The sequence below is a fragment of the Sinocyclocheilus anshuiensis genome, unplaced genomic scaffold (assembly GCF_001515605.1).
Source record: "Sinocyclocheilus anshuiensis isolate Anshui unplaced genomic scaffold, SAMN03320099.WGS_v1.1 scaffold1053, whole genome shotgun sequence".
Taxonomy (NCBI): domain Eukaryota; kingdom Metazoa; phylum Chordata; class Actinopteri; order Cypriniformes; family Cyprinidae; genus Sinocyclocheilus; species Sinocyclocheilus anshuiensis.
This window is the reverse complement of record NW_015555711.1, coordinates 1,079,642-1,100,721: the sequence shown is the minus strand read 5'-3', so window position 1 is coordinate 1,100,721 and position 21,080 is coordinate 1,079,642. Positions and strand designations below refer to the sequence as shown.

Here is a 21,080-nt window from a genome sequence, read left to right as displayed (position 1 = left end):
AATAGTAAGTGATGATTATACAGGAAATTTATGCAACAAGAACACACTGTCTCACAAGACTGAAGAGGTTATTCTAATGCCTACCCTGAGGGGCCCTGCACTTATTCATCTTACTGTCCCACCACAAAGAGAGAAAAAGATCTCTTCTACTTTATCTGATCCCTGACCTCACAATCTATTTCTTAAGATAAGAGAAACTAGGCCAGCCAGAGGAAAGAGAAAATAACCCACCATAAACTGAATCGCAGACTTTATTGAGATGCTTTGTTTGGATAGTGTATTGTAATTTGTATGTGTGGTGTTTTGAAAGGATAGTTAATCCACAAATGAAAATTCTGTCATCATTTACTCACCCTCATGCTGTTCCAAACCTGTATGACTTTCATTATTCTGCATAACAATAAAGAAGATATTCTGAAGAATGTTTCAACATACAATGAATGTCAATGGGGTCCAAAACAACATTAGACATCACTGACTTTCATCACATAGTGAAAAAAATACACCAAGACATTTTTCAAATAAACTTCTACGTTTGGAAGGTTTGGAATAACATGAGGGTGATTAATGATGACAGAATTTTCAGAATTTGCCCTTAAATAGTATGAATTCAAATTACATTTGCCATAAAACCCAACATAATCTGTGCCAAACCCAGTGAATCAGGTAGCAGATCATGTGAGGTTCACTATTTGAACTACCGCTAACAGTTGCTACATCACATCACTGCAGATTTCTAAGATGTTGAACTCTACCCAATTTTCTTAAATCGCCAGCGGTCTCTGTCACTCTTGACACTTGAATCTCCAACTCTCACTGAAAATTAATGACTTAGGGTTGCATTGTCGCTGCAAATCGCTGTCAGTGTGAACGTCCCTTCACTGTGTCCTTGAGCACAGCATGTTCCCACAGGTTGCATCAGGAAGACAGACCATGTATACTGTATAACATATTTCAACCTCATCACTTCACCAGCATCTGAGGTAAGGCAGATATTAAGGGTTTGAATCTATATTGAAATGCACACACACCCAGAAGGACTGGATAAGTACAGAGCATAAATAAAATGTTACAGGTCTGTGCATCCATTTCAGTGAAACTTCTAAAAACTTGCAGGAAAGCACTTTCCATAGTCTGTCAATGTCCAGGATTGCATGCAAATGGCCTTTTCACTTCCTCTGCTTTCTTTTCTGGCTTTTCACAGAGCGCTCAAGGTGACACGCCTTTTTAAACACTGCCCTTTTGAAATATTCTGGAGTGGCTATAGCTGGACAATGAGCTGGAGTATCTTTAATTAAAATGAACTCTCAGAGCTGTAACACATAAAATAAACCCTTCACAGGTTTAGATGAACGCCATAAATACCAGGGTTGTGTGTCATTCAGAACTGAATTGAAATGAAGAAGGTTTTAAAATTCCTGCCTTTGAATTGAGGTAGCAAACAAGATGCAGGCCTGTATTGAAATAGAACAGATATTTTTTTAAAGAAATTATTACTTTCAGTTACTTTATACTTTATTCAGTTACTTTCATACTTTCATTCAAGCATTATATTGATCAAAAGTGATAGTAAAGACATTTATAATATTACAAAAGATTTCCATTTCAAACAAATGCTGTTTTTTAGAACTTTCTATTCATCAAAGAATCATGTCACGGTTTCCACAAACATTTTAAGCAGCACAACAGTTTACAACATTAATTGATTGATTAATTAACTGATTCATTGATGATAATAATAAGGAATGTTTCTTAAAGTAATGATGCTGAAAATTCAGCTTTACCATCAAAGGAATTAATTGCATTATAATATATACGTATTTTAAAAAAAGAAAACTGTACTTTTAAATAGGGCCGTGCAAATAATCGAATGTGATTTTCATGCGCACCTTGTCAGTAAAGCCGGTTCTGTGATTAGTAGAAAAACAGAGCGGTAGATCACTGACAAGCTACGCAATATCGCGTTCTTAATCGGCAATGAATCGTCTGCAATTTTGAACGTGATTTTGCGTAGCTTGTCAGTGATCTACGGCTCTGTGTAGTAAATGCCGCTCCATCTGAAAGCACGTGCTGGAGATTTACTACTCATCACAGAACCGACAAGATGACAAGATGCGCATGAAAATTGCATTTGATTATTTGCACAGCCCTACTTTTAAATTGTAATACTATTTCACAATATTACAGTTTTACTGTATTTTTCATTAAATAAATGCAGCCTTGGTGAGAATAGGAGCCTTCTTTCAAAAACATTAAACAAATCTTACCAACCCCAAACTTTTAAATGGTAGTGCAACTGCTGCAAGTGTAGGCCTACTTTTAAATAATACATTTCATATTTCAGTGTAAATGATCTATAAACATTTAGTAATACACACAACACATGGCCTACTTCTATTTCTTTATGGACTATTGTTGATGAACATTTGAGATGGTTACACAAGAACTGATCTGTTTTTGTCCAAGATTTTGTTGTTGGACTAATGAGGTCATCTGCTTTGTGAATTCAGTTAAATTTTCTTTATGTCATTCCATTTCAGCATCCTGTGGAGTGGCTAATTCAATTCAATTCACACTATGAATTATGAGGGAGCTGATTTTTAAAGGTCAATACAGTAGCTGTCATGTACTGTAAATATCAATACAATAGTGGTGCTAGACACTGCACTATGTTAACATGGATCAGCACGATCCATGAGGTTCAGATCAGATGACCCTTCACAAAAACAGAATTTATTTCTTAATGTGTAAAACTTTTAAAATTAGTAGCAAACTACTGAATGCACCTTTTAAATCAGAATTTTGCCCAATCCTGGCAAATGCCAACACAGCTCCTCAAACAGAACTACCTGTGGCACCTAATAGGACCTGCAAACTCGTCTTATTCCTTTTCTTTAATAAACGGATGGGAAAAGCAGACTCCTGACTGAATTAATATTGTTTTCTTTATTTCTAGCTTACATTTATTCATTTAGCAGATGCTTTTATGCAAAGAGACTTACCAATGAGAAACATCACAAGCAATTTATCATGAGAGCTAACAATATTTGCAGTACACAATGCCAGATCTTAAGTAGTATAAACTAGATTAGTTGCTTCTTCAAGCGTCTGAGTGAACGATTTCTTTAAAAAGCTAGAGATAGATGTGTGATGTGTGTGCAGTTTAGCTCTTAAAAGTTGTCAAGTTAAGAGAAACCCTTTTTTATGAGAAGGGCAAGCAAGGAGAAAAGGATTATCATAGTACTAATCTGCAGTCCAGTGAAATGATCTGGACCACTTGAGACACAAAACTGAAGACAACTTCCTGGACAACAGCTCTCATATTATCTCCTCAGTCCTCTCTTGAATTATCCTCCTCACTCACTCACACACACACACCCTCATTCCACAATCTTCAATGTATTAATATTGCTCTTTATAGACCTGTCGCATGGGTTCAGTGCTTATAGTAGATAAAACTCGATATGCTGGGTAATTTTACATGCTGATTCATGAGGCATAACCATAAAGATAAATAAACATTATCCATGTTAGACTTAAAGTTATCAGTAAAGTTAGCTACAACTTAAAGTGTAAACTTAAACTTAAACTGAATCATTCGCTAAATTCACGGAAAAGAACCGACTCAAAAGAGTGACTCACTCACGAAACGGACTTCACGAGTTCTGATTCAAAACAATCGACATGACAGAAAGTAAGTGATACAGGACATGCTTGCTACAATTTTGTGAGAGAGAGAGAATTTGTACCCTTTAAGTGGAGTCCGAAATATAGAAATTACTAGTCTCGAGCACACGATTTAGTTCACAGGAGATACAGAAGTTGCAGAGTAGTGACGAGGGGTGTGTTGATGTAAAACTTTGCAGGAACACTTTTATTATTATTATATTTTCAAATATTTAACTCTGTTAATGTTTGAGTAGCCTATTAATAAAGTTAATAAACTTATTTCTAAAGTTGATTAAAAAACTGCGGGAACACATGATCTATGCAATAGCCTATTGATAAATACATCCTATGATACATGTCATTATTTTATTTACAGAGGTCATTTAGCGAAGAAAATGTTGGTCTGCATGACCTGAAACACACTGTTAGATGATATACTGATCTTTTTCAAGAAAATACATTAATTCTATTTTAGAGTATAAGAAGGCCATTTCTTTTCTCTGCATGCATATGAAAGTCACCGTTGCCAGATAACCAACCTTTCGCCAAACAGTCTGTGTATGCATAGGTGTGTTGGTGTGCGAGTGGGTGGTGTGAAACTCAAAGCATATTAATGTGAGCATGTTCTCTGGATAGCTATTAACAAGTCTATAATTAATGTTGTAGACTCAGTAGGGTGTAGGGACTGTGAAGGGGACCCAGGGGCTGCTAGCTAAGTGAGTGTACTGAGAGGCCATCCATCTCCTGTGACCGTAACATTTCTTTGTGGTGAAAGAGCACTTCACAGGAAGTCAGCCCTTTCTTACACGTCAAATGAGAAAAGAATCACTACAGGCCATTATTAGCCATCTTCACAGTTCCCTCTGGTTATGCATATGAGAAGATTTGAGACTAACCTTCATAAGTAAATAGAGGGAAAGACCAAAGTGAGTGTAATTGGAAATCCATGCACAATCATTTTCTCTTTTTATATTTGCACTTCGATTCAAACAAGGGGCTTTTGACTTAATGTACCTTTATAATATATCTGATTGGAGTGTCACCTCAGATGTTTGACAGCACAGTGAGGGGCTGAAATAACAGAGACTGTGAAGGACGAAGCCACCCTTCACCCAACCTGCTCAATGAAAATTAAATGACTGGATTAGGCAGTTAATTGCCCAGCACTCTGACATGGATTGACATCTATGTAACAATGAAACTGTGAACTGATAGTGCTTTGAGGATTGAGGGCGCTTTGCTAATTTACATTCAGTCAAGTTTTCCCTCATTCATTTCTTAAAGGGGTCCTATTATGCTTTTTCACTTTTTCAACTTTAGTTAGTCTGTAATGTTGCTGTTTGAGCATAAAAAAGATCTGTGAAGTTACAAAGCTCAAAGCCCAGTTCAAAAGGAGATATTTTGTTTAACAGAAATCACTTTTCAAAAGCTACAACGAACGACTCGTTTGGACTACAACGCACATTTTCCGGGATTTGTGATATCACAAATATCGACGAATGGGACGAGACCTGGTTGAGCTGCATTAGAGAAGACAACGAGTGTTATCACTATATCGGAGACACGCTAGCTTTCCCAATTCATTTGATACAGGAACTATTCGAGCCGTTCATGCCAGACTGGGGAGAGAGGTGTTGTAATAATGTAAAATATGTGAAAAATAATGTGTTTTTCGAACAACCAAGTATGAGAGCCTGTTCTAGTACACCCCCAAAACAAAATCAAGACTTTGGAAAAGAGCATAATAGGACCCCTTTAAAACGATCATTGCACAGGCTGCAGTTTCTAGATATGGCTTTCCGCTTTCTGTGAATCATCCCTTGAGCATCTCTCTTCATGGTTCCTGGGTTAAAGGGGCTTTCCAGTTCTCAGTTTCTGGGGACTTTGTGTAATTTAGCAGAATTGGTGTCAGGTCGCATTGAATAGGGGGCAAAGAGGCAAGTCCCTTAAATCCAGAAGCTACAGAGAGCCACAAAAGGCGGCATTTATTGGGAGCACACACAACTCATTACACTGCTCATTAATTACCAGATGACAAAGCAGCCACTTGCATATCAGCCTGTGGTTTAAATGGGAAAAAGTACACGTTAATTTTTCTAATGATTATGCAAATGATCGCCAAGCAGACGAAGGTTATCACGTCCGCGTGCAAGGCAGTAATTACCACCTCCGGGGATAAGCACGAGACAAAATCATTAAGCAGAAGAGTTTAGTGTGATGCAGCAATGCACTTAAAACGTCACCTTAACAATCAAATAGAACTAAGTGGTCAAACGTAAAAAGTTTGACATTTAGGAATTAATAGTAATTCACAGGTATATTGAAAAAATCATAGCATATTAGCATATCACTACTTAGGTTATTTCATTTCAAATTCTTACTTTTAGTGGTTGGAACACTTATATATATTTTATATATATATATATATAAAATTGAAACATTTTTCCCAGTCATCTCAATGGCAAAAAAAAATTGTCCTAATTTACCGGAGGTGACCCTATACAGTGGGTAGTGTCACAGCAAAGGGTCTGAATACTTAGGACCATGTGATATTTCAGTTTTTCTTTTTTAATAAATCTGCAAAAATGTCAACAATTCTGTGTTTTTCTGTCAATATGGGGTGCTGTGTGTACATTAATGAGGAAAAAAAATGAACTTAAATGATTTTAGCAAATGGCTGCAATATAACAAAGAGTGAAAAATTTAAGGGGGTCTGAATACTTTCCGTACCCACTGTATATTGCAAAATTAAAGTATTTTCATTCTTAAAGAATTTTCCTGGTCGAACTGTGAACAGTTTATCAGTACATGTTATATTAAGACATTTTTGTTCATGTTACCTTTTATCAAAGCATTGGCCATGATTTGCATTAACCAATAAACAAATAGCTATTTAACCAGTTTTTGCATCCATTCTGGTATGAAAAACTCACCATCCAATCAAACTGTAAAGGATAAAATCAAAAATACGGTACAAATATAAAGTGGGTTGCAAACACCAATTCACACAGCAAATAACATATCTCCAGACAATAAACCGTCATTAAATGTATCACTTTTTGAAATGACTGCTAATATTGTTCACCCAAATATAAAAATTCTGTCATCCTTTATTCACCTTCATGTCATTCCAAACCTGCATGACTTTCTTTCTGCTGTGGAAAACAATACAAGATATTCTGAAGAATGTTGGTAGACAAACAGTTTTGGTTATCATTGGCTTTCATTGTATGGACAAAACACTGAGACATTTCTCAAAACATCTTCTTTTTTTGTTCCAAGTCATACAGTTTAGAACAAAATGGGTGAGTAAATGATGACAGATTTTCCATTATTTTTAGGTGAACTAGCTATCCCTTTAAAGTGTCTACTAAAATGAACAAATGTAACGTGACCCTCAAAAGAACTTCAGATGAAGGCAGTGGAAATTTCATCTGAAGACAGGTTACACAAACTGTGAACATAAAAGTTGAAGGGCACAACCACGGTCTTTATTTCTGTGAGCTTGTAAAATGGTTTTGCTGAAACATTAATCCCAAATGTACAATGTAGTCTGAGATAAAAGAGAACAGCCATGCAACAGGTGATTAAATTAAGCGTGATTATAGCTGTACTGTGACTATAAAAGCACTTATTGTTATTGGATTTGTTTAATCAAGCGAATAATAAAGTTAGCTGCCTCTCACTAAACTACCATTCTCCATAATAGAAATGGCCATTCTCTTAACAAACCTTTGAGAGAATGTAGCAGTTCAGCATCATAACAGCTGGGGGTTGTGCAGTGCTGATCTAATGCGGAACAACATCTCCAAACCCCGTGAGAACACACCGAAAACACGCTGCAAGGAGCAGAAGACCGCCACCCAGTCGTGAACTCAAAAACATTAATTTACATAAAAATAGTACATACTACATCACCTAAAACCTATATCCATATTGAATCTATACTCGTTTCAACCAAAATTTTAACGCCTCCAAGATACGCTCTCCTAAACCACGACTGTTAGGTTTCCATTTGATACGCTTTTCATATGACGGCAAAATGTTTAATATAAATTACAATATAAATTAATTTAATATCGTTTAAACGTGTTTTCTTAATATCGAAATGCAGATTACTATGCTATTGGTAGATCATCTCAGAAACATGCACAAACTGCAAGCAGCACATCACCATGCGTCTCGCGCATACGCAAAATAACACGACAAACTTTCACCAATAACCTTCTCGTGCCTATTAATACCTTCTTGTTTTGTCCTGCTCAAGCGAATCTCCCAAAGACAGTGAATAAGAGCGAGCTTCTTCAAACTTCAGTCTTCGCCTCGATGCAGTCTTCAGTCTTCACCTCGACGCGCCTCTCAAGCTGGAGACAGTAGCGTTATGCCAGCGGTTAGTTTGGGTTTAGGACAGATGCTCCTCGCAAGAGTCTGGCTCAGCATCACTTACTTCGCCCTCCCCTGAACGCTCACACGCGCTGTCTGCATGCTGGATACATTCCCTACCTCCTCCTTACTTTGACAGACAAAGTGAACAACAAACAAGTATAGATTTATCTTACAGCTTTTAATGTAAATTAAAAGTTAAAAAAAAAAAAAATTTTTGCAGAAGAAATTAGCCACTTTATATAATTTTGTGTTGTTATCTGCAATGACTTGTTACTAAAATATCTTCATTAATATCTGATTTGTTGGTTCGGTGGACCTTAATAAAACACTAAAATTCATTCACGCTCAAGTGTCTGTTTGTGTTCTGTTTTTTTACCCTCATCACAATCTCTCTGTACTCGTGAAGCATAACAAGAAAAGAAACACGTGTTGCCATTAGAGAATGCGTGATGTAGAATTTCGAAATGAAGAATTGGTGATCCTGTTGCGATCCTCCCTCGAACCCTCCTGTGCCTAGCACGCTCCGACTATTATAACAAATGACAGGGGTTATGGGGGTGCTGTGAGTGACGCAGCCTCACTAACGAAGTGCATCGGTGCAAGCTGTCATTTTGTAACACTACTGCCCCCTTTTGGTATTCAGTAATATTGTCACACCTTTTACTCGAGTGGGTAATTTTTAGGATAGGTTCATAGCCACAAAAAAAAGGAAAGATACAATTCATGGTGTCACACTCAACTGGTAATGTGTGTGTGTGTGTGTGTGTGTGTATTTTCTGTATTCACTGTGTAAATTTCCTAGTAGAGGGTACATACATTACAGTATGCAGACAAATTTCTTACTAATAATCATCCATGTATGGAACCACAAGCGAAGCGTGACTTAATTAAGAGCAAAGCAGATAAATCAGTCATGGGTCTGTATCCTTGAAAATGGGAGGATAATGCAAACCTTCACATTATTTTCGAGTCATTAGGCAAGAACACAATACTCCTAGCTGTGCTGTGGCCTAAAAGCAAGTTGTACTACGCTTTAAATGTGGGCTAATTATGCAACAGCACCACATTTAGCCTGTAATGAGAAATCTCTGACTACCACAAAGACAATTAATGAGCAAAACACTCATTGGGGTAATGAGTTAAAATGAAAGTTTGTATTTGTGAAACAGACAAAGCAGCATACAGAAAAATAAACAGGTTGCTAAAGTATTTGATCCATCCACCTTTAAGAAAAGGACTGCAAATGTCAATTCTAATTCATAAGCATTGTGTAAAAGACATTTCAAAAGAAGAAAGTGAATAGTCTCTGTTGCCCTGCTAATTGTTTGCACAAGCAATGGCAGGTCTTATTGTTACAATATATTGAATGCAATGAATAGACCTTCAGTCACTCCGAAGAACAGCTGAGTCTTGCACACTAACAAAGACAGAGATCCACATGAACACACTCAGACATCAACACACATACTCGGACTATTCAGTGTAACTAATTATGACTCTCCTCACTGCATCTTTGGTCAGCTCAATAGATTGATCTCATTTGCACATTCTCCTGAGGAGGAATTACTGCCCGTTGTCTCCAATCGAGCACCTCTGTGTGAGTTCACTGCTGAAGACAGGAGGTCAGCAGGAGGTCAGCAGGAGGAAATGAATGCTTGAGTCAAACGCCTCAACCACTGCACTGACAGGCCAACACAAACATCTTAAACACAAAGAAGAAACAAAGGGTGAGAAAAAAAAGAAAAAGCAAGAAAGAAACAGAGTGAAAAAAAACACCAGTGTCTAAAAAGCTGTATTTCATAACATTATTTTATAGCATATAGACTATTTAACATATAAGCAGGCTCAAAAAAGAAATATACAGCAGGTAAAATAAGTACTGGACATGTCACCATTTTTCTCAGTAAATATATTTCTAAAGGTGTTGCTGACATGAAATTTTCACCAAACGTCGGTAACAACCCAAGTAATCCATACATACAAATAAAACTAAACAAATAAGTTCAGAAATTAAGTTATGTGTAATAAAATGGAAAAGTATTGAACACATGAAGAAAGGGAGGTGCAAAAAGGCATGAAAAGGACATGACACCAGCAGAAATCTATCAGTAATTAGAAAGCAATCCTATTAATCCAATATTAATCCAATTAATATTAGCTGGTTCAGTCCCAACACCTACAGTACCAGGATGATGAAGATGAAACAAGGGTTGACATTTCAGCAAGATCCCAAACACAGCCAAGGAAACTCTCAATTGGTTTTAGAGAAAAATAAAATAAAGCTGTTAGAATGACCCAGCCAATCACCTGAGTTGAATCCAACAGAAAATAAGAACTAAAGATCAGAGTTCATAGAAGAGGCCCACAGAACCTTCAAGATTTAATGACTCTGTGGAAGAATGGGCCAAAATCACACCTGAGCAATGCATGCGACTAGTTTCTCCATACAGGAAGCATCCTGACGCTGTCATTACCAACAAAGGTTTTTGTACAAACAAAGTATTACATAAATTTAAGTAGTTCAGTACTTTTTCCCTGTGTCATTCCATTTTATTACACATAACTTAATTTCTGAACTTATTTGTTTAGTTTTATTTGTATGTATGGATTACTTGGGTTGTTACCGACGTTTGGTGAAAATTTCATGTCAGCAACACCTTTAGAAATATATTTACTGAGAAAAATAGTGACGTGTTCAGTACTTATTTTACCTGCTGTATATATGTGTGTGTGTGTGTGTGTGTGTGTGTATACTCCAATGGTTCATTCCAATGTGCAAATAATATCAAATTTACAAAAAACATCTAAATAAACAGGATTTTGAATTATGTGTATAGAGCCAACATACAAAACCACTTAAGAAAAGAAAAGCATTTTCTGCAAACTGACTTTTTACTCAAACCTTACAGTAATATGACAACTAGTCTGTGTCCCATTCAACACAAAAACACTGGGCCGATATTCAGTAAGTTTATCACATATGCAAGTGCTTCCATCTACTGGTTGTATATATGAATAACCTATTTGACCAACATCTACGTAATTCTAATATATTAAATAATATAAATACGTTTATGAACATTTGTAATGTTTTTGAAACAAAATAGGTTTAAAAAAAAAAAAACACAGTAAGACACTCCAAAAAACAAACAAAACAACAACAAAACCTGACTTCCGCGTATATGTCCTGCTAAAGCGCGCGTTTAAACAAATGTTAATTTTCACTCAAACGGACGTTTCTGTTTATGAGGTTGAGATTTGACACTAGAAATGTTTTCTTCTAAAACTGGCTAACGTTTTTCACAAAGACTTGGATTTGAAAGGTCAGTGAAGCATCGATTTGAGTATTAATCAGAGTATATTAAATGGTTTGTCGTCACAGAAAATGTAAGGCTGCAACGGAATACAGAGCTTCTCTCTTTCAGTTCATTTCCCATACATTCAGCGTTTCATGCGCCCACATCCTGTGAGTGTGGAGTAGATCGACTGTGCAAAGCTGTCTCCAGTCATTTTCTGGAATACTGTAAGACATATCGGTGGGTTTGGTCTTGTGTGTGGGAGTACTCTGTGCTTTTGTCAATGTGACTGCTGCCAGCTATCTATGCCATGTGTCAGTGTTTCTGAAGAGATGCCACCCTAACAGAATGACACTCTATAAACAAACATCCTAATTCCATTTCACACTTTTAGATTTGTCACAAATGCTGTGACTGATTATCTTGCCATGACTTCCAAGATCCATTATATTCTAAAACATTATGCTTGCATGGGCTCATTTTGTACCCATCCAGTTTTACTAAAAAGCCTGGACAAATGAACTGAAGGTGGATGTCATTAGGTAATTATATTAAAAATTAGAGCAATCAGAAGGTTTGTCTCCAGCTAAGCGATCCATTAGATGGACGAACGGACAGATAGATAGATGTTCATCTAATCAAATTAATTTGGAACCTGTTGTAAAATTACAGATATTAAAATAATTTAGATTAAATATCGATACTACCATTCAGATGTACTAGATGATGATAGTGTGCCAAAGGCACCTGGAGAAGCACAAACAAACCTAGACCAATTCAGTGTGACAGCAGTCAGCTCCCTCAGGACCACCATGACCAAGACAACCGACAACAGCTGCCAAACACCGCCTGGCAGTGGAGATGAGGGGGAGTCAAAGCTGTGGTCTAAGCTGACTGGTACCTCATGCTATACAAAAAAATTCTCTCTCATCCAAGTCCAAATGTTTTGATGATTTTCATGAAATGTAAGACAAGACAAACACACAGCATCCTAAATCCTGTTAAGAGATGTGCTGTGTGGGGGTAAAATTTGAAACGGAAAAAGACAAATCCAGAGGGGATTAAAGGAACCAAACAATTGGAGAGAGAAAGAGAGAGTGAGAGAAAGATAGAAAGAGAGCCGTATCGGGAATAATCACAACGTGAGAGGGAGAGACGTGAGGCGGTGCTTTGAATAGGAAGCAGAGGCAAGGATGGGAAGAGATTAGTGCTGCGCTCTGTGGGCTCATCACTCAATGAAAGGACACTCTGGAAACAACAAGGGCGCTCAGCCTCAGGAGAACTGGGAAAGGTGCGAGTTTCGTTTTAGGCATATATTAAACTTACTGGAAAACGCTTTGGACTTTCTGGATGCTTTCACATCGGGATAATCTGTTCTAACAATTTCTAACCATGGATTGTTACAGCAAAGTAAGAACAGAGGAATCGGATCTAAGAAGGTTCTGAGTGACTTTTCTGGTAGGCTTTCCTGTGTATGTTGTGCTAATAGAGTAGGTTAACCAATGTAAAACATGAATTTTAAATACATGTAGTAACTGCATACTGTTTTATTCTTAGTCCGTTCCATGCCCCAGATACTGCCCATCTGCATGGTACACAGGAAATTAGATGGCCATCTGTGAAATATTGGAAGACATGACAGATGTAAAATGACCTTTCTAGGATTTAAGAGCAGAAGGCTTCCTGTATCAACTGTGCTCGCGCTGTTCCTGGTGTAATCCTTTTTTATGTGCAACCAAAAGAATGACTTCTACGTCTTGTGTGGTTTTGATCTCACTCTTGGTTCGGCTCTCGGGGGCTATTTGTCCTCAAGGCTGCCTGTGCATATCTGACATAATGAACTGTGGCTCCTTGGGTCTGGATAGATTCCCTAACCCGCTTCCATTCACAACTTCTGTCCTGGACCTCAGTCATAACAAACTAACATGGCTGGCAGCTGGCAGCTTCTACGGGCTCCCAAGGCTGCACACTTTGCATATGTCCCATAACCGCATCTCCTTGCTCAGCCCGGGAGCTTTCCATAACATCAGTAGTCTTCGATACCTGGACCTCTCTTCCAACAAATTGCAGGTGGTGGGGAAGCATCACTTCCAGGACCTGCCAGCCTTGGAGGTGTTGTTGCTCTACAACAATCGTCTTACCCGCGTGGAGAGCAACACCCTAATGGGGCTCGGCAGTCTCAGGAAGGTTTACTTCAGCCTCAACCAGATCACAGATTTCCCGTTCTTCTCGATTTGTAAGCACAGCCACCCCAACCTGGTTACACTGGACCTCTCCTCAAACCGCCTGTTTCGTTTGCCTATGGATGACATTGTGGTGTTGCCTGCTGCAGTGCAAAAAGGCCTGTTCCTGCACAACAACAGTCTGGAGTGCGATTGCTCTTTGTACCGCATGTTTTGGCACTGGGAGCAGAAGGGATATCCAAGTGTGAAAGACTACAAGGATGACTACAAGTGTCTGATCTACGGTGAGCCTCAAATCTCAATTAATTTCCTGCGCTCTTCGCACTTCTTTGAGAACTGTACCATTGGGAAGATGATATCCCTGATATCTCCGAAGGCTGAAAAAGTTGTTTACGAGGGTGAACAAGTGAGACTGGACTGCACTGGAACGCTAAACGGAGAAGACCTGTCTTACAGCTGGATCATTCCTCATCAAGAAAACATCTCTCAGCTGATCCAGAACGGATCTCTACGTCTCAATCAAGACGGTAGCTTGGATATTCTAGCTGCCCAGTCTATAGATTCGGGGGTCTACCAGTGCACTGCTGTGGATAATACGAGGATAATCAATGAATCACGAGAAGTGAATTTAACGGTGGTAGCCCAGCACGCCATGGAGGCGCCGTTCAGCACAGGCTACACCACTCTTCTGGGATGTGTGGTGACACTTGTCCTCATATTGATGTATCTGTATTTAACCCCATGTCGTTGTTGTTGCTGCAAACCTCCTCCTCCCTCTCCGGCCATCTCAAACTTTGGGGAAGACCGCTGCACTCCGGCCTCTATCTTTGCAGCTCCTTCAACCAATCGACTCAAGAGCAAGTCTCAGTCCGACAGGCACGTAGTGTTCCTTGAGCCACTCATGACAGGGAAAAATGGCCACCCAAAAGCTGCATTTGTTGTTGAACCGCCTACAATTGAATGGTACACGGAAAACTTCACCATAATTAGAGAAAGAAATGACTCTGAGTAGCAAATTTGTGACTTCAAAATCCCGCAGAATTGCTTAAGCCTGTTTGAACCATAGGGACAAGCATCACAAATTAATCTGTCATAATTCCCTAATAAATTATTTTGGTCCACAGATTTAGAGGGTGTCTCCTGTCTCACAGTATGAAGTGATCCATTTGTTTACGCTGAATGCGTGGGACTGCACTGCTAGTAATGTGATGAAAATCCAGAGCAGTGAATGTATAATTTTTTAAGACCCAAGAGCATGTGTATTGAATTTGAAGGATTGAAAGCACAAGTTTGCTCTGTAAATCTCAACAAAAGATGGTGATTGTCATGACAACAGCAGCATTTAATGTGTCTCTAATGTAGTGTTTTATTTAAGCAGAACAAAAGTTGAATCAGAGCTGCCTTTGATTCTAGTATGTGGGGCACATCTATCAGCTGGGAATATAGGGTGACTACAAGCTCTTCTTGCAAGGTTTTTCAGAAATATAGACCCCTGCCCTTTGAAGGTAGTCAAAAACATCTAGGTGTTGATTTGATACTATAAGCAGACATTGATTTAAAGAGAGGACAACAGAAGGCCTTCTGGATCCATTGACGACTGAGGTTTAATCTCTTCTTTTGCGTCATTACCATTAGATTCAGCTAATCCTTTGTCAAGAAAACATGGTGGTAAAGTTTGGTGTGGAACCATGATGGTATGCAAAAATAAATGTTCTGGTAGCTCACACCAAGCAGTTGCGAAAAGCGAAATAACTCCACAACTCGAGACATGATAAATGAAGAAAAAGTGATGTCTGTTTATGTGTGATATTATTCATCTCTGCACTTTGCATTAAGCAAATTGCTCTTTCATTACAGAGATGTGCTATGTGAGAGGATTAACACCTCTGCCAGAATTTTCCCTCCCACACCATGCACAGTATGCAAAGTAAAAGCAAAATATGAAAATGAAAGAGCACCATGGCAAAGGTACAGAGTTAATCCATGCAGCCCATTTCCAGATGTGATCAGATTTATCTGCGGCAACCCACTTTCACATTCGTAATACGTCGACATGTGTCCCGTGGCTGTTCATTTGTTGTGCAGTCCTGCCAAATGAAATGTTACCAGATCTACTCTATAAAATATAAATAAAAAAAATCACACCTATGTGATCATACACAATAATTTCTCATTAGATCTCATCCTCTTTAAGTTTATCCAAACCTGTACATCCTTAAACATCAAAACAGCATTTAAAAAAACTGATCATTTAGACTCGCCAAACAGACTGACTGATCTCGTCAACAAACTCATATTTGATGTGGTAAACATCAAGATATATATAACATTGACTGCCTCGTTACAGCCTTGCCTTTGTGCTGTGTTTGTAATACTAGTGTCGTTTTGAGAGATGACTATATCAAATGAGAAATGAGATGACCGAAGGTCAGATTTAGCAGATTACACTTTGGGGCAAAACTAGGCACTCCAGCAATTTTTCAGCCATTCTTTAATCCTTTAATCTTTTTTTTTTCTCCCTTATGCTGCTGGTGTGTTTTGGACTTATCTTTCTTTCAAACCTATACTGAACTCAGGTGGTGATATATAAAGAATGCATGTGCTTTCAGAATATAAACTGGTGAGCCACATGAAGAATTGTGCAAAATGGCATAATACACAATTCCAAACCATGCAAAAGAGTTGTTTTAACGGACAGTGAAAGATGCCTGCTAATCTTAAAACATACTTTCAACAGCCAATTCTGGAATAAAAAGCCAGATCTTCTATTAACAGGGAAAAGCACACAGAAACTCACATACGCTGGAACCAAACAACAGACAACTCTCATCCCAATCGCAACTGACGTTCACTTGGGTTGAAATATAGAAATAGCATAAAAAGTGTTTTGAACAAAATCTTACGCATTGTTTTCAGAGACATAGCCGTTTATCTGGTAAATAGTAACATTTGTGAAATGCCCTGAGGTATTTTCTACAAAACTTCAGCTAACCATATTCATATATGTCATGTACAAAGGGCAAATTCAGAGTCAGTTTTGAAATCAAGATGCATAATCTTCATTATATATTTAAACACATTAATTCGTTCTGTTTTGACAAGAAACATAACCCCCTTTAGAAAACTGCATCAGCATCAGGCCAGCAGAATCAATTAGGAAATGATGCCCTCTGCTGGCCGGCTGTAAAACCATTAGGTCGAATGTTGCCAATGCACATATAAACAACTTTGGCATTGATTAACCTCATTGGAAAAGAAAACCTGTAACCATTTTTATATAGCATCATAAATAACTGTACATTTACAAAGAGTTCACACATTCTCAACTGCGAGTTAATACTGAACACAATATCACAATGTTTGATACAACCTTGTTTTAATAGAACAGCTGTACAACCAAGAATGAAAAAAAGAAACAAAAACAGCTAAAATTAAGAATGACTCACTTTTTCTCTTTAAAAAAATATTGTCTGCATTTTGCTCCTTGTTCACAAACCATTTTTTTTGTTGAAAATCTGAACGAAAAGTATTGACAAAAATTAAACATTGAAAGGCAATTACATTTCTTGGCAATATAAATATAGTGGTATGAACAAGGTTTTTCAAACATTTTGTTTAGGAAGAGCATTACTGAAAACAGTGAAAATCTGGCCAATGTCTGAGTCACCAATCTCAGTCATACAAAACCAGATTTTGTATGATGTTTTTTTTTTTTTTTTTCCCCAAACGATATTTTGATTTGATGTGCTCTTAATGTTAAATATGTACATTCCTAATGCCAGTAGTCTATAGGGCATCCCTATGGCATTTAGTTATAGGTGTAGTCCGAATAGTAGTCTGACCGACCACCCCCTCCCCTCCCAGGGGGATAACCCCAGTTACAGGATGGGCCCCCTCTCATGTGACCCCGACCCGGTCTAGATCTCATGGGATGTGGCGGTACTCCTCGACCCCTGAAACCACCACGCATCATATCAGGATGTCCCCCTCTGGGACTGTACATGCTATTGTTGTGTCCGCCTTGGCACAAGGCTCCCATTGCGGCTCCAGGGATGGGTAAGAGGCCTCTGCTGGCAGTGCCGCCCCTGGTGGGAGGGGCTTGACTGCCACCCTGACTTTCAGAGGACGAGTTCACTGGAGTTCTGCTGCCTTGGCCGCATGAGGTTGAACTACCCAGTGCACCTCTTTTCTCTCCACCGGCCTCCTGCTGGACCACTTTAGAAGTCGCTGAAGTAGGGGCACCTTCTTCCTCTTGTCCACGAGCGGTTTCGCTCTCAGTGGCTCCCACCCATGATCCATCAGCAGGCCTTGCGGCCTCAGTTTGGGTGGAAGGTAGAGCGCCGAATCCTGCCCCACTCGGTCTAGCCGTGTAACCCTGCTGGGCTCCTGGTGTAGGACCCCAGCCGAAAAGCGGTGGAACAGGGGGAATTGGAGTAAGGGCTGGAAAAATAGTATCTGGGTAGGAAGGAAAAGTGGTGTGAAGAGAGGATGAGGAAGAAGTAGTGGATGAGGAAGCAGACTCTACACCTATCTTAGCAGTTTGAGAGCCAGCAAGTCCTAACTGATTAGCAGTGCTTGCCGCTGCCGCCCCAGGCACTCCCACGCTGTCAGGAATGGGTAGGGACTGTCCAGGCGGCTGAAGAGAGGTGGCTGATTCTGGAATAGAAGGCACCTCCACTGAGCTAACTGGGGGCTGAGGGAGGGAATGGGGAACGGTGAGTGGTTGAGCAACGGGTATGGTGGAGGTGTTTGTTGGAGGTTGGGTCCCAGGAGGAGCAACAGTTTGGCTGTACTCTGATCCCCTGGAGGCCACGCTAACTGGAGACGAATATGCCAAGGACATATGGTATGCGGGAGAACCAGAGTAAGGGCTCCACTGTGCCGAGCTGGGACACAGGTAGCTCTGGTGGGGGTTCACACCGAAACTGGCCAGGGTGTCCTCTACATCAGGCCTAGATGTGCTCTCCTGACTGGCAGCTTTATATTGAGCGATAGCAGACTTCAGAGCTGCATAATCAGTGGAGAAAGAGGTCTGGGTAGGGTAAGCGGAGGGGTTTGGTGGTACAAGTGGATCGCTAATGGGGTCCACACAGGGTTGGTCAGGGAGAGGAGGACGAAATCCATCGGTCTGGGGTGGAGGGGGCTGAGGTGCCTGCGGTTCCTGAAGTTCATTTTCAGTCTGAATGGACATCTCTGTGATAATGGGCATGTCATCTTCAGAGTCTATAGACATGTCCTCCTCATCTCGAACCGCATCAGGCTCCACTGAGCAGTCAAAGAGAAGATAGTGTCAAAATTTAAATCTATAATTTCTTTCAGAATTTTGTCAGGAAAAGTAAAGGACTGTGTTTTTACCTGGTTCAGGTAGGGCAGCAACTACTACTTCTTCAGGGACAGTGATCAAACTCTGGAAGTTGTTCATGATGTCATTCATACCAGCAACGATGACTCCACTACCGGAGAACTGGGAGAATGTTTCATCGTGCTTTTCTGTATACGAACACAGCACCAAGAAACTTAAACTTAACAGACAACTCCACACACCAACATTCATATACACCAGAACTTCAACTAGACCTGTTCCACGTACCTGTGAGGAAAATGAGGTGTCGAAGCTGTGTGTGCTGAGCTTGCAGCTTGACCAGACAGTCCAAATCAGGAGCCTGCCTAGATGGAGTGTCACACTCGTGATAAGGCAGAAACTCCACCAGGTGTTTCTTCTGGTAGGTCGTCAGCAGGTTCAACAGATTCAGGGCCTCAGTATTTAACCTGTGAAAGGGAGGATGTGTGAGATATTGGAGACTAGGAGTCTGTCAGGATTGGCAAAACACATTAATCCATTTGTCTCTAACCTGCTGAGCTCTTTAAGCTTCTTCTGAGTCTTACAGTGCACCTTCCACTTCCAAGGTGAGCCCTGTTCCTCCAGGAACTTGAGAAATGCCTGTAGCTTCTCTGTATACATAAACGTCAATGTGCAAAGTCTCAATCTTTTCTTGCATATTGTAACAATTTGAATTTTAAAAAATACATTTGAAAAAAAACGTAGGGTGGGAGTTGGTTCTGGACATCAGTTGATCTAATAAAGGCAGCACTGAATGCAAGAATTGAATTGCAAGAAAAGGGTGGTTTAAAGCAGATATACATCTCCGGAGAGGTCTGCCATTTCATCGGAAGATCAAGCTACTGTGTTTGTTTGAAAATTATCCATTTAACATAGATTGATAGATAGATAGATAGATACATGCATAGATGAATCATTCTCAATAAAATCATTAAGATGCATTTAGAAACTAGAGTGAATTTCTATTTCATGCCGTCTTTAACAATACACGTTCACACATCAAGAGGCAGATCTTTTCAACAAGCCTGAAGATTTTGTAAACCCCTCTACAATCTACCTTTAGCTCTCACCTAGTGTTATACTGTCAGGGTTGAGAACGAGCTCATCTGACACAATGAGTCCTCCAGACACGAAAAGCTCATTGTATGTGCGATTTTTCACATCATCCAGGCTGTCCACTCCAGCAAAGTAAACTGTGGGCAATTTCTTCAGAGACACCAGTGCTGGAATCTAAATGGAGAATAGAGGGAACAGTGCCTTAAAACAGATGCTTCTCAGTTTGCTTCGTACAACTAATTAACTAGTTAAAAAAACATAAGTTTAAAGTGGTGAGTTATTAAGTACCTTATGTACATGAGCGGCTATATCCTCATTCTGAATAATGATCATGAACTTCTGCTGACTTTTACTCTCCAGGTAATTCTGAGGGTTGCAATCAATATTGCCAAGGCTGCGTAAATACTCCTGTAAAACCAAACAAATGAGGTTAAAGATAAGGTGTTTCAAAGGTTGCTCAAATGTATCAGGCCACACTGAATATTCTGAAACATTATACTTTCAGACCTTGATCTCAGTGCAGAGTTTGCTCTCCTCATCTCCTCTTTGAATGTAAAACTTTACTGCATTTTTCTGCATGATCTCCATCAGTGTGCACAAAACATCAGGCTTGATTTGCCCAATAACGCTGCTTCCCACAGTGCTTGAGGTTCCTGCATGAGTAGGCTCTGAGGGAATCTCTGGGACTGAAGCAACTGGAGGTTGACTGGCACTTCCAGCTAATGGGGAGCACATAGGATTTTCCACAACATCTGTACTCTTGTGGTCAGCTGATTTTTCTGCTGAAAACAGGTGGACCTCTTTGACAGTGCCGAGGCGATTCTTGCCTGAAGGAGGAGGTTTAAGGGTAGCTTGCGGCTTGCTCCACAAAGCCTGAGACTTAGGCACTGGAGATGATGTTTTAGTGTGAGGATGAGCAGGAGGTGAGGGCAGCGTGGGTTGGGCAGGAGCTGGCATGGCAGAAGTGGGCGGAGCAGGTGGCAAGGGGGCGGGCACTGGGGCAACAGCAGGTGGTGACACAACAGCCACGGGTTGTACAGATGCCCTGGGAGCCCGGATCAAATGGTTCATCTTTTCACAGAGTGTGTTAACGTAGCTCTGCACAGGCATTGATGAGACATATTTGGATACAAAAGGTGAGAATGCCGA

General features: G+C 39.7%; 2 protein-coding genes across 4 annotated transcripts in view; one reads left to right on the top strand and one right to left on the bottom strand.

Annotated features, from left to right (window-relative positions):
- The first annotated feature begins 12,347 nt into the window (after nucleotides 1-12,347).
- LOC107671965 (amphoterin-induced protein 3-like) lies at nucleotides 12,348-14,629 on the top strand. The gene is made up of 2 exons (XM_016464982.1): nucleotides 12,348-12,809; nucleotides 12,909-14,629. Exon 2 carries the CDS (start codon nucleotides 13,095-13,097, stop codon nucleotides 14,544-14,546), a length of 1,452 nt encoding a protein of 483 aa, XP_016320468.1. The 5' UTR covers nucleotides 12,348-12,809; nucleotides 12,909-13,094; the 3' UTR covers nucleotides 14,547-14,629.
- A 2,164-nt stretch (nucleotides 14,630-16,793) lies between these two features.
- tasorb (transcription activation suppressor b) overlaps nucleotides 16,794-21,080 on the bottom strand; it is a 13,363-nt gene continuing 9,076 nt past the window's right edge. For all 3 annotated transcript variants that reach the window (XM_016465025.1, XM_016465024.1, XM_016465026.1), the window contains exons 18-24: nucleotides 20,439-21,054; nucleotides 20,220-20,339; nucleotides 19,946-20,105; nucleotides 19,387-19,486; nucleotides 19,125-19,303; nucleotides 18,890-19,024; nucleotides 16,794-18,799 (exon numbers count right to left, since the gene is read on the bottom strand). In XM_016465025.1, the coding sequence (XP_016320511.1) occupies nucleotides 17,343-18,799; nucleotides 18,890-19,024; nucleotides 19,125-19,303; nucleotides 19,387-19,486; nucleotides 19,946-20,105; nucleotides 20,220-20,339; nucleotides 20,439-21,054 (2,767 nt within the window). In that variant the 3' untranslated portion in view covers nucleotides 16,794-17,342. The remainder of the gene's footprint in view (nucleotides 18,800-18,889; nucleotides 19,025-19,124; nucleotides 19,304-19,386; nucleotides 19,487-19,945; nucleotides 20,106-20,219; nucleotides 20,340-20,438; nucleotides 21,055-21,080) is intronic.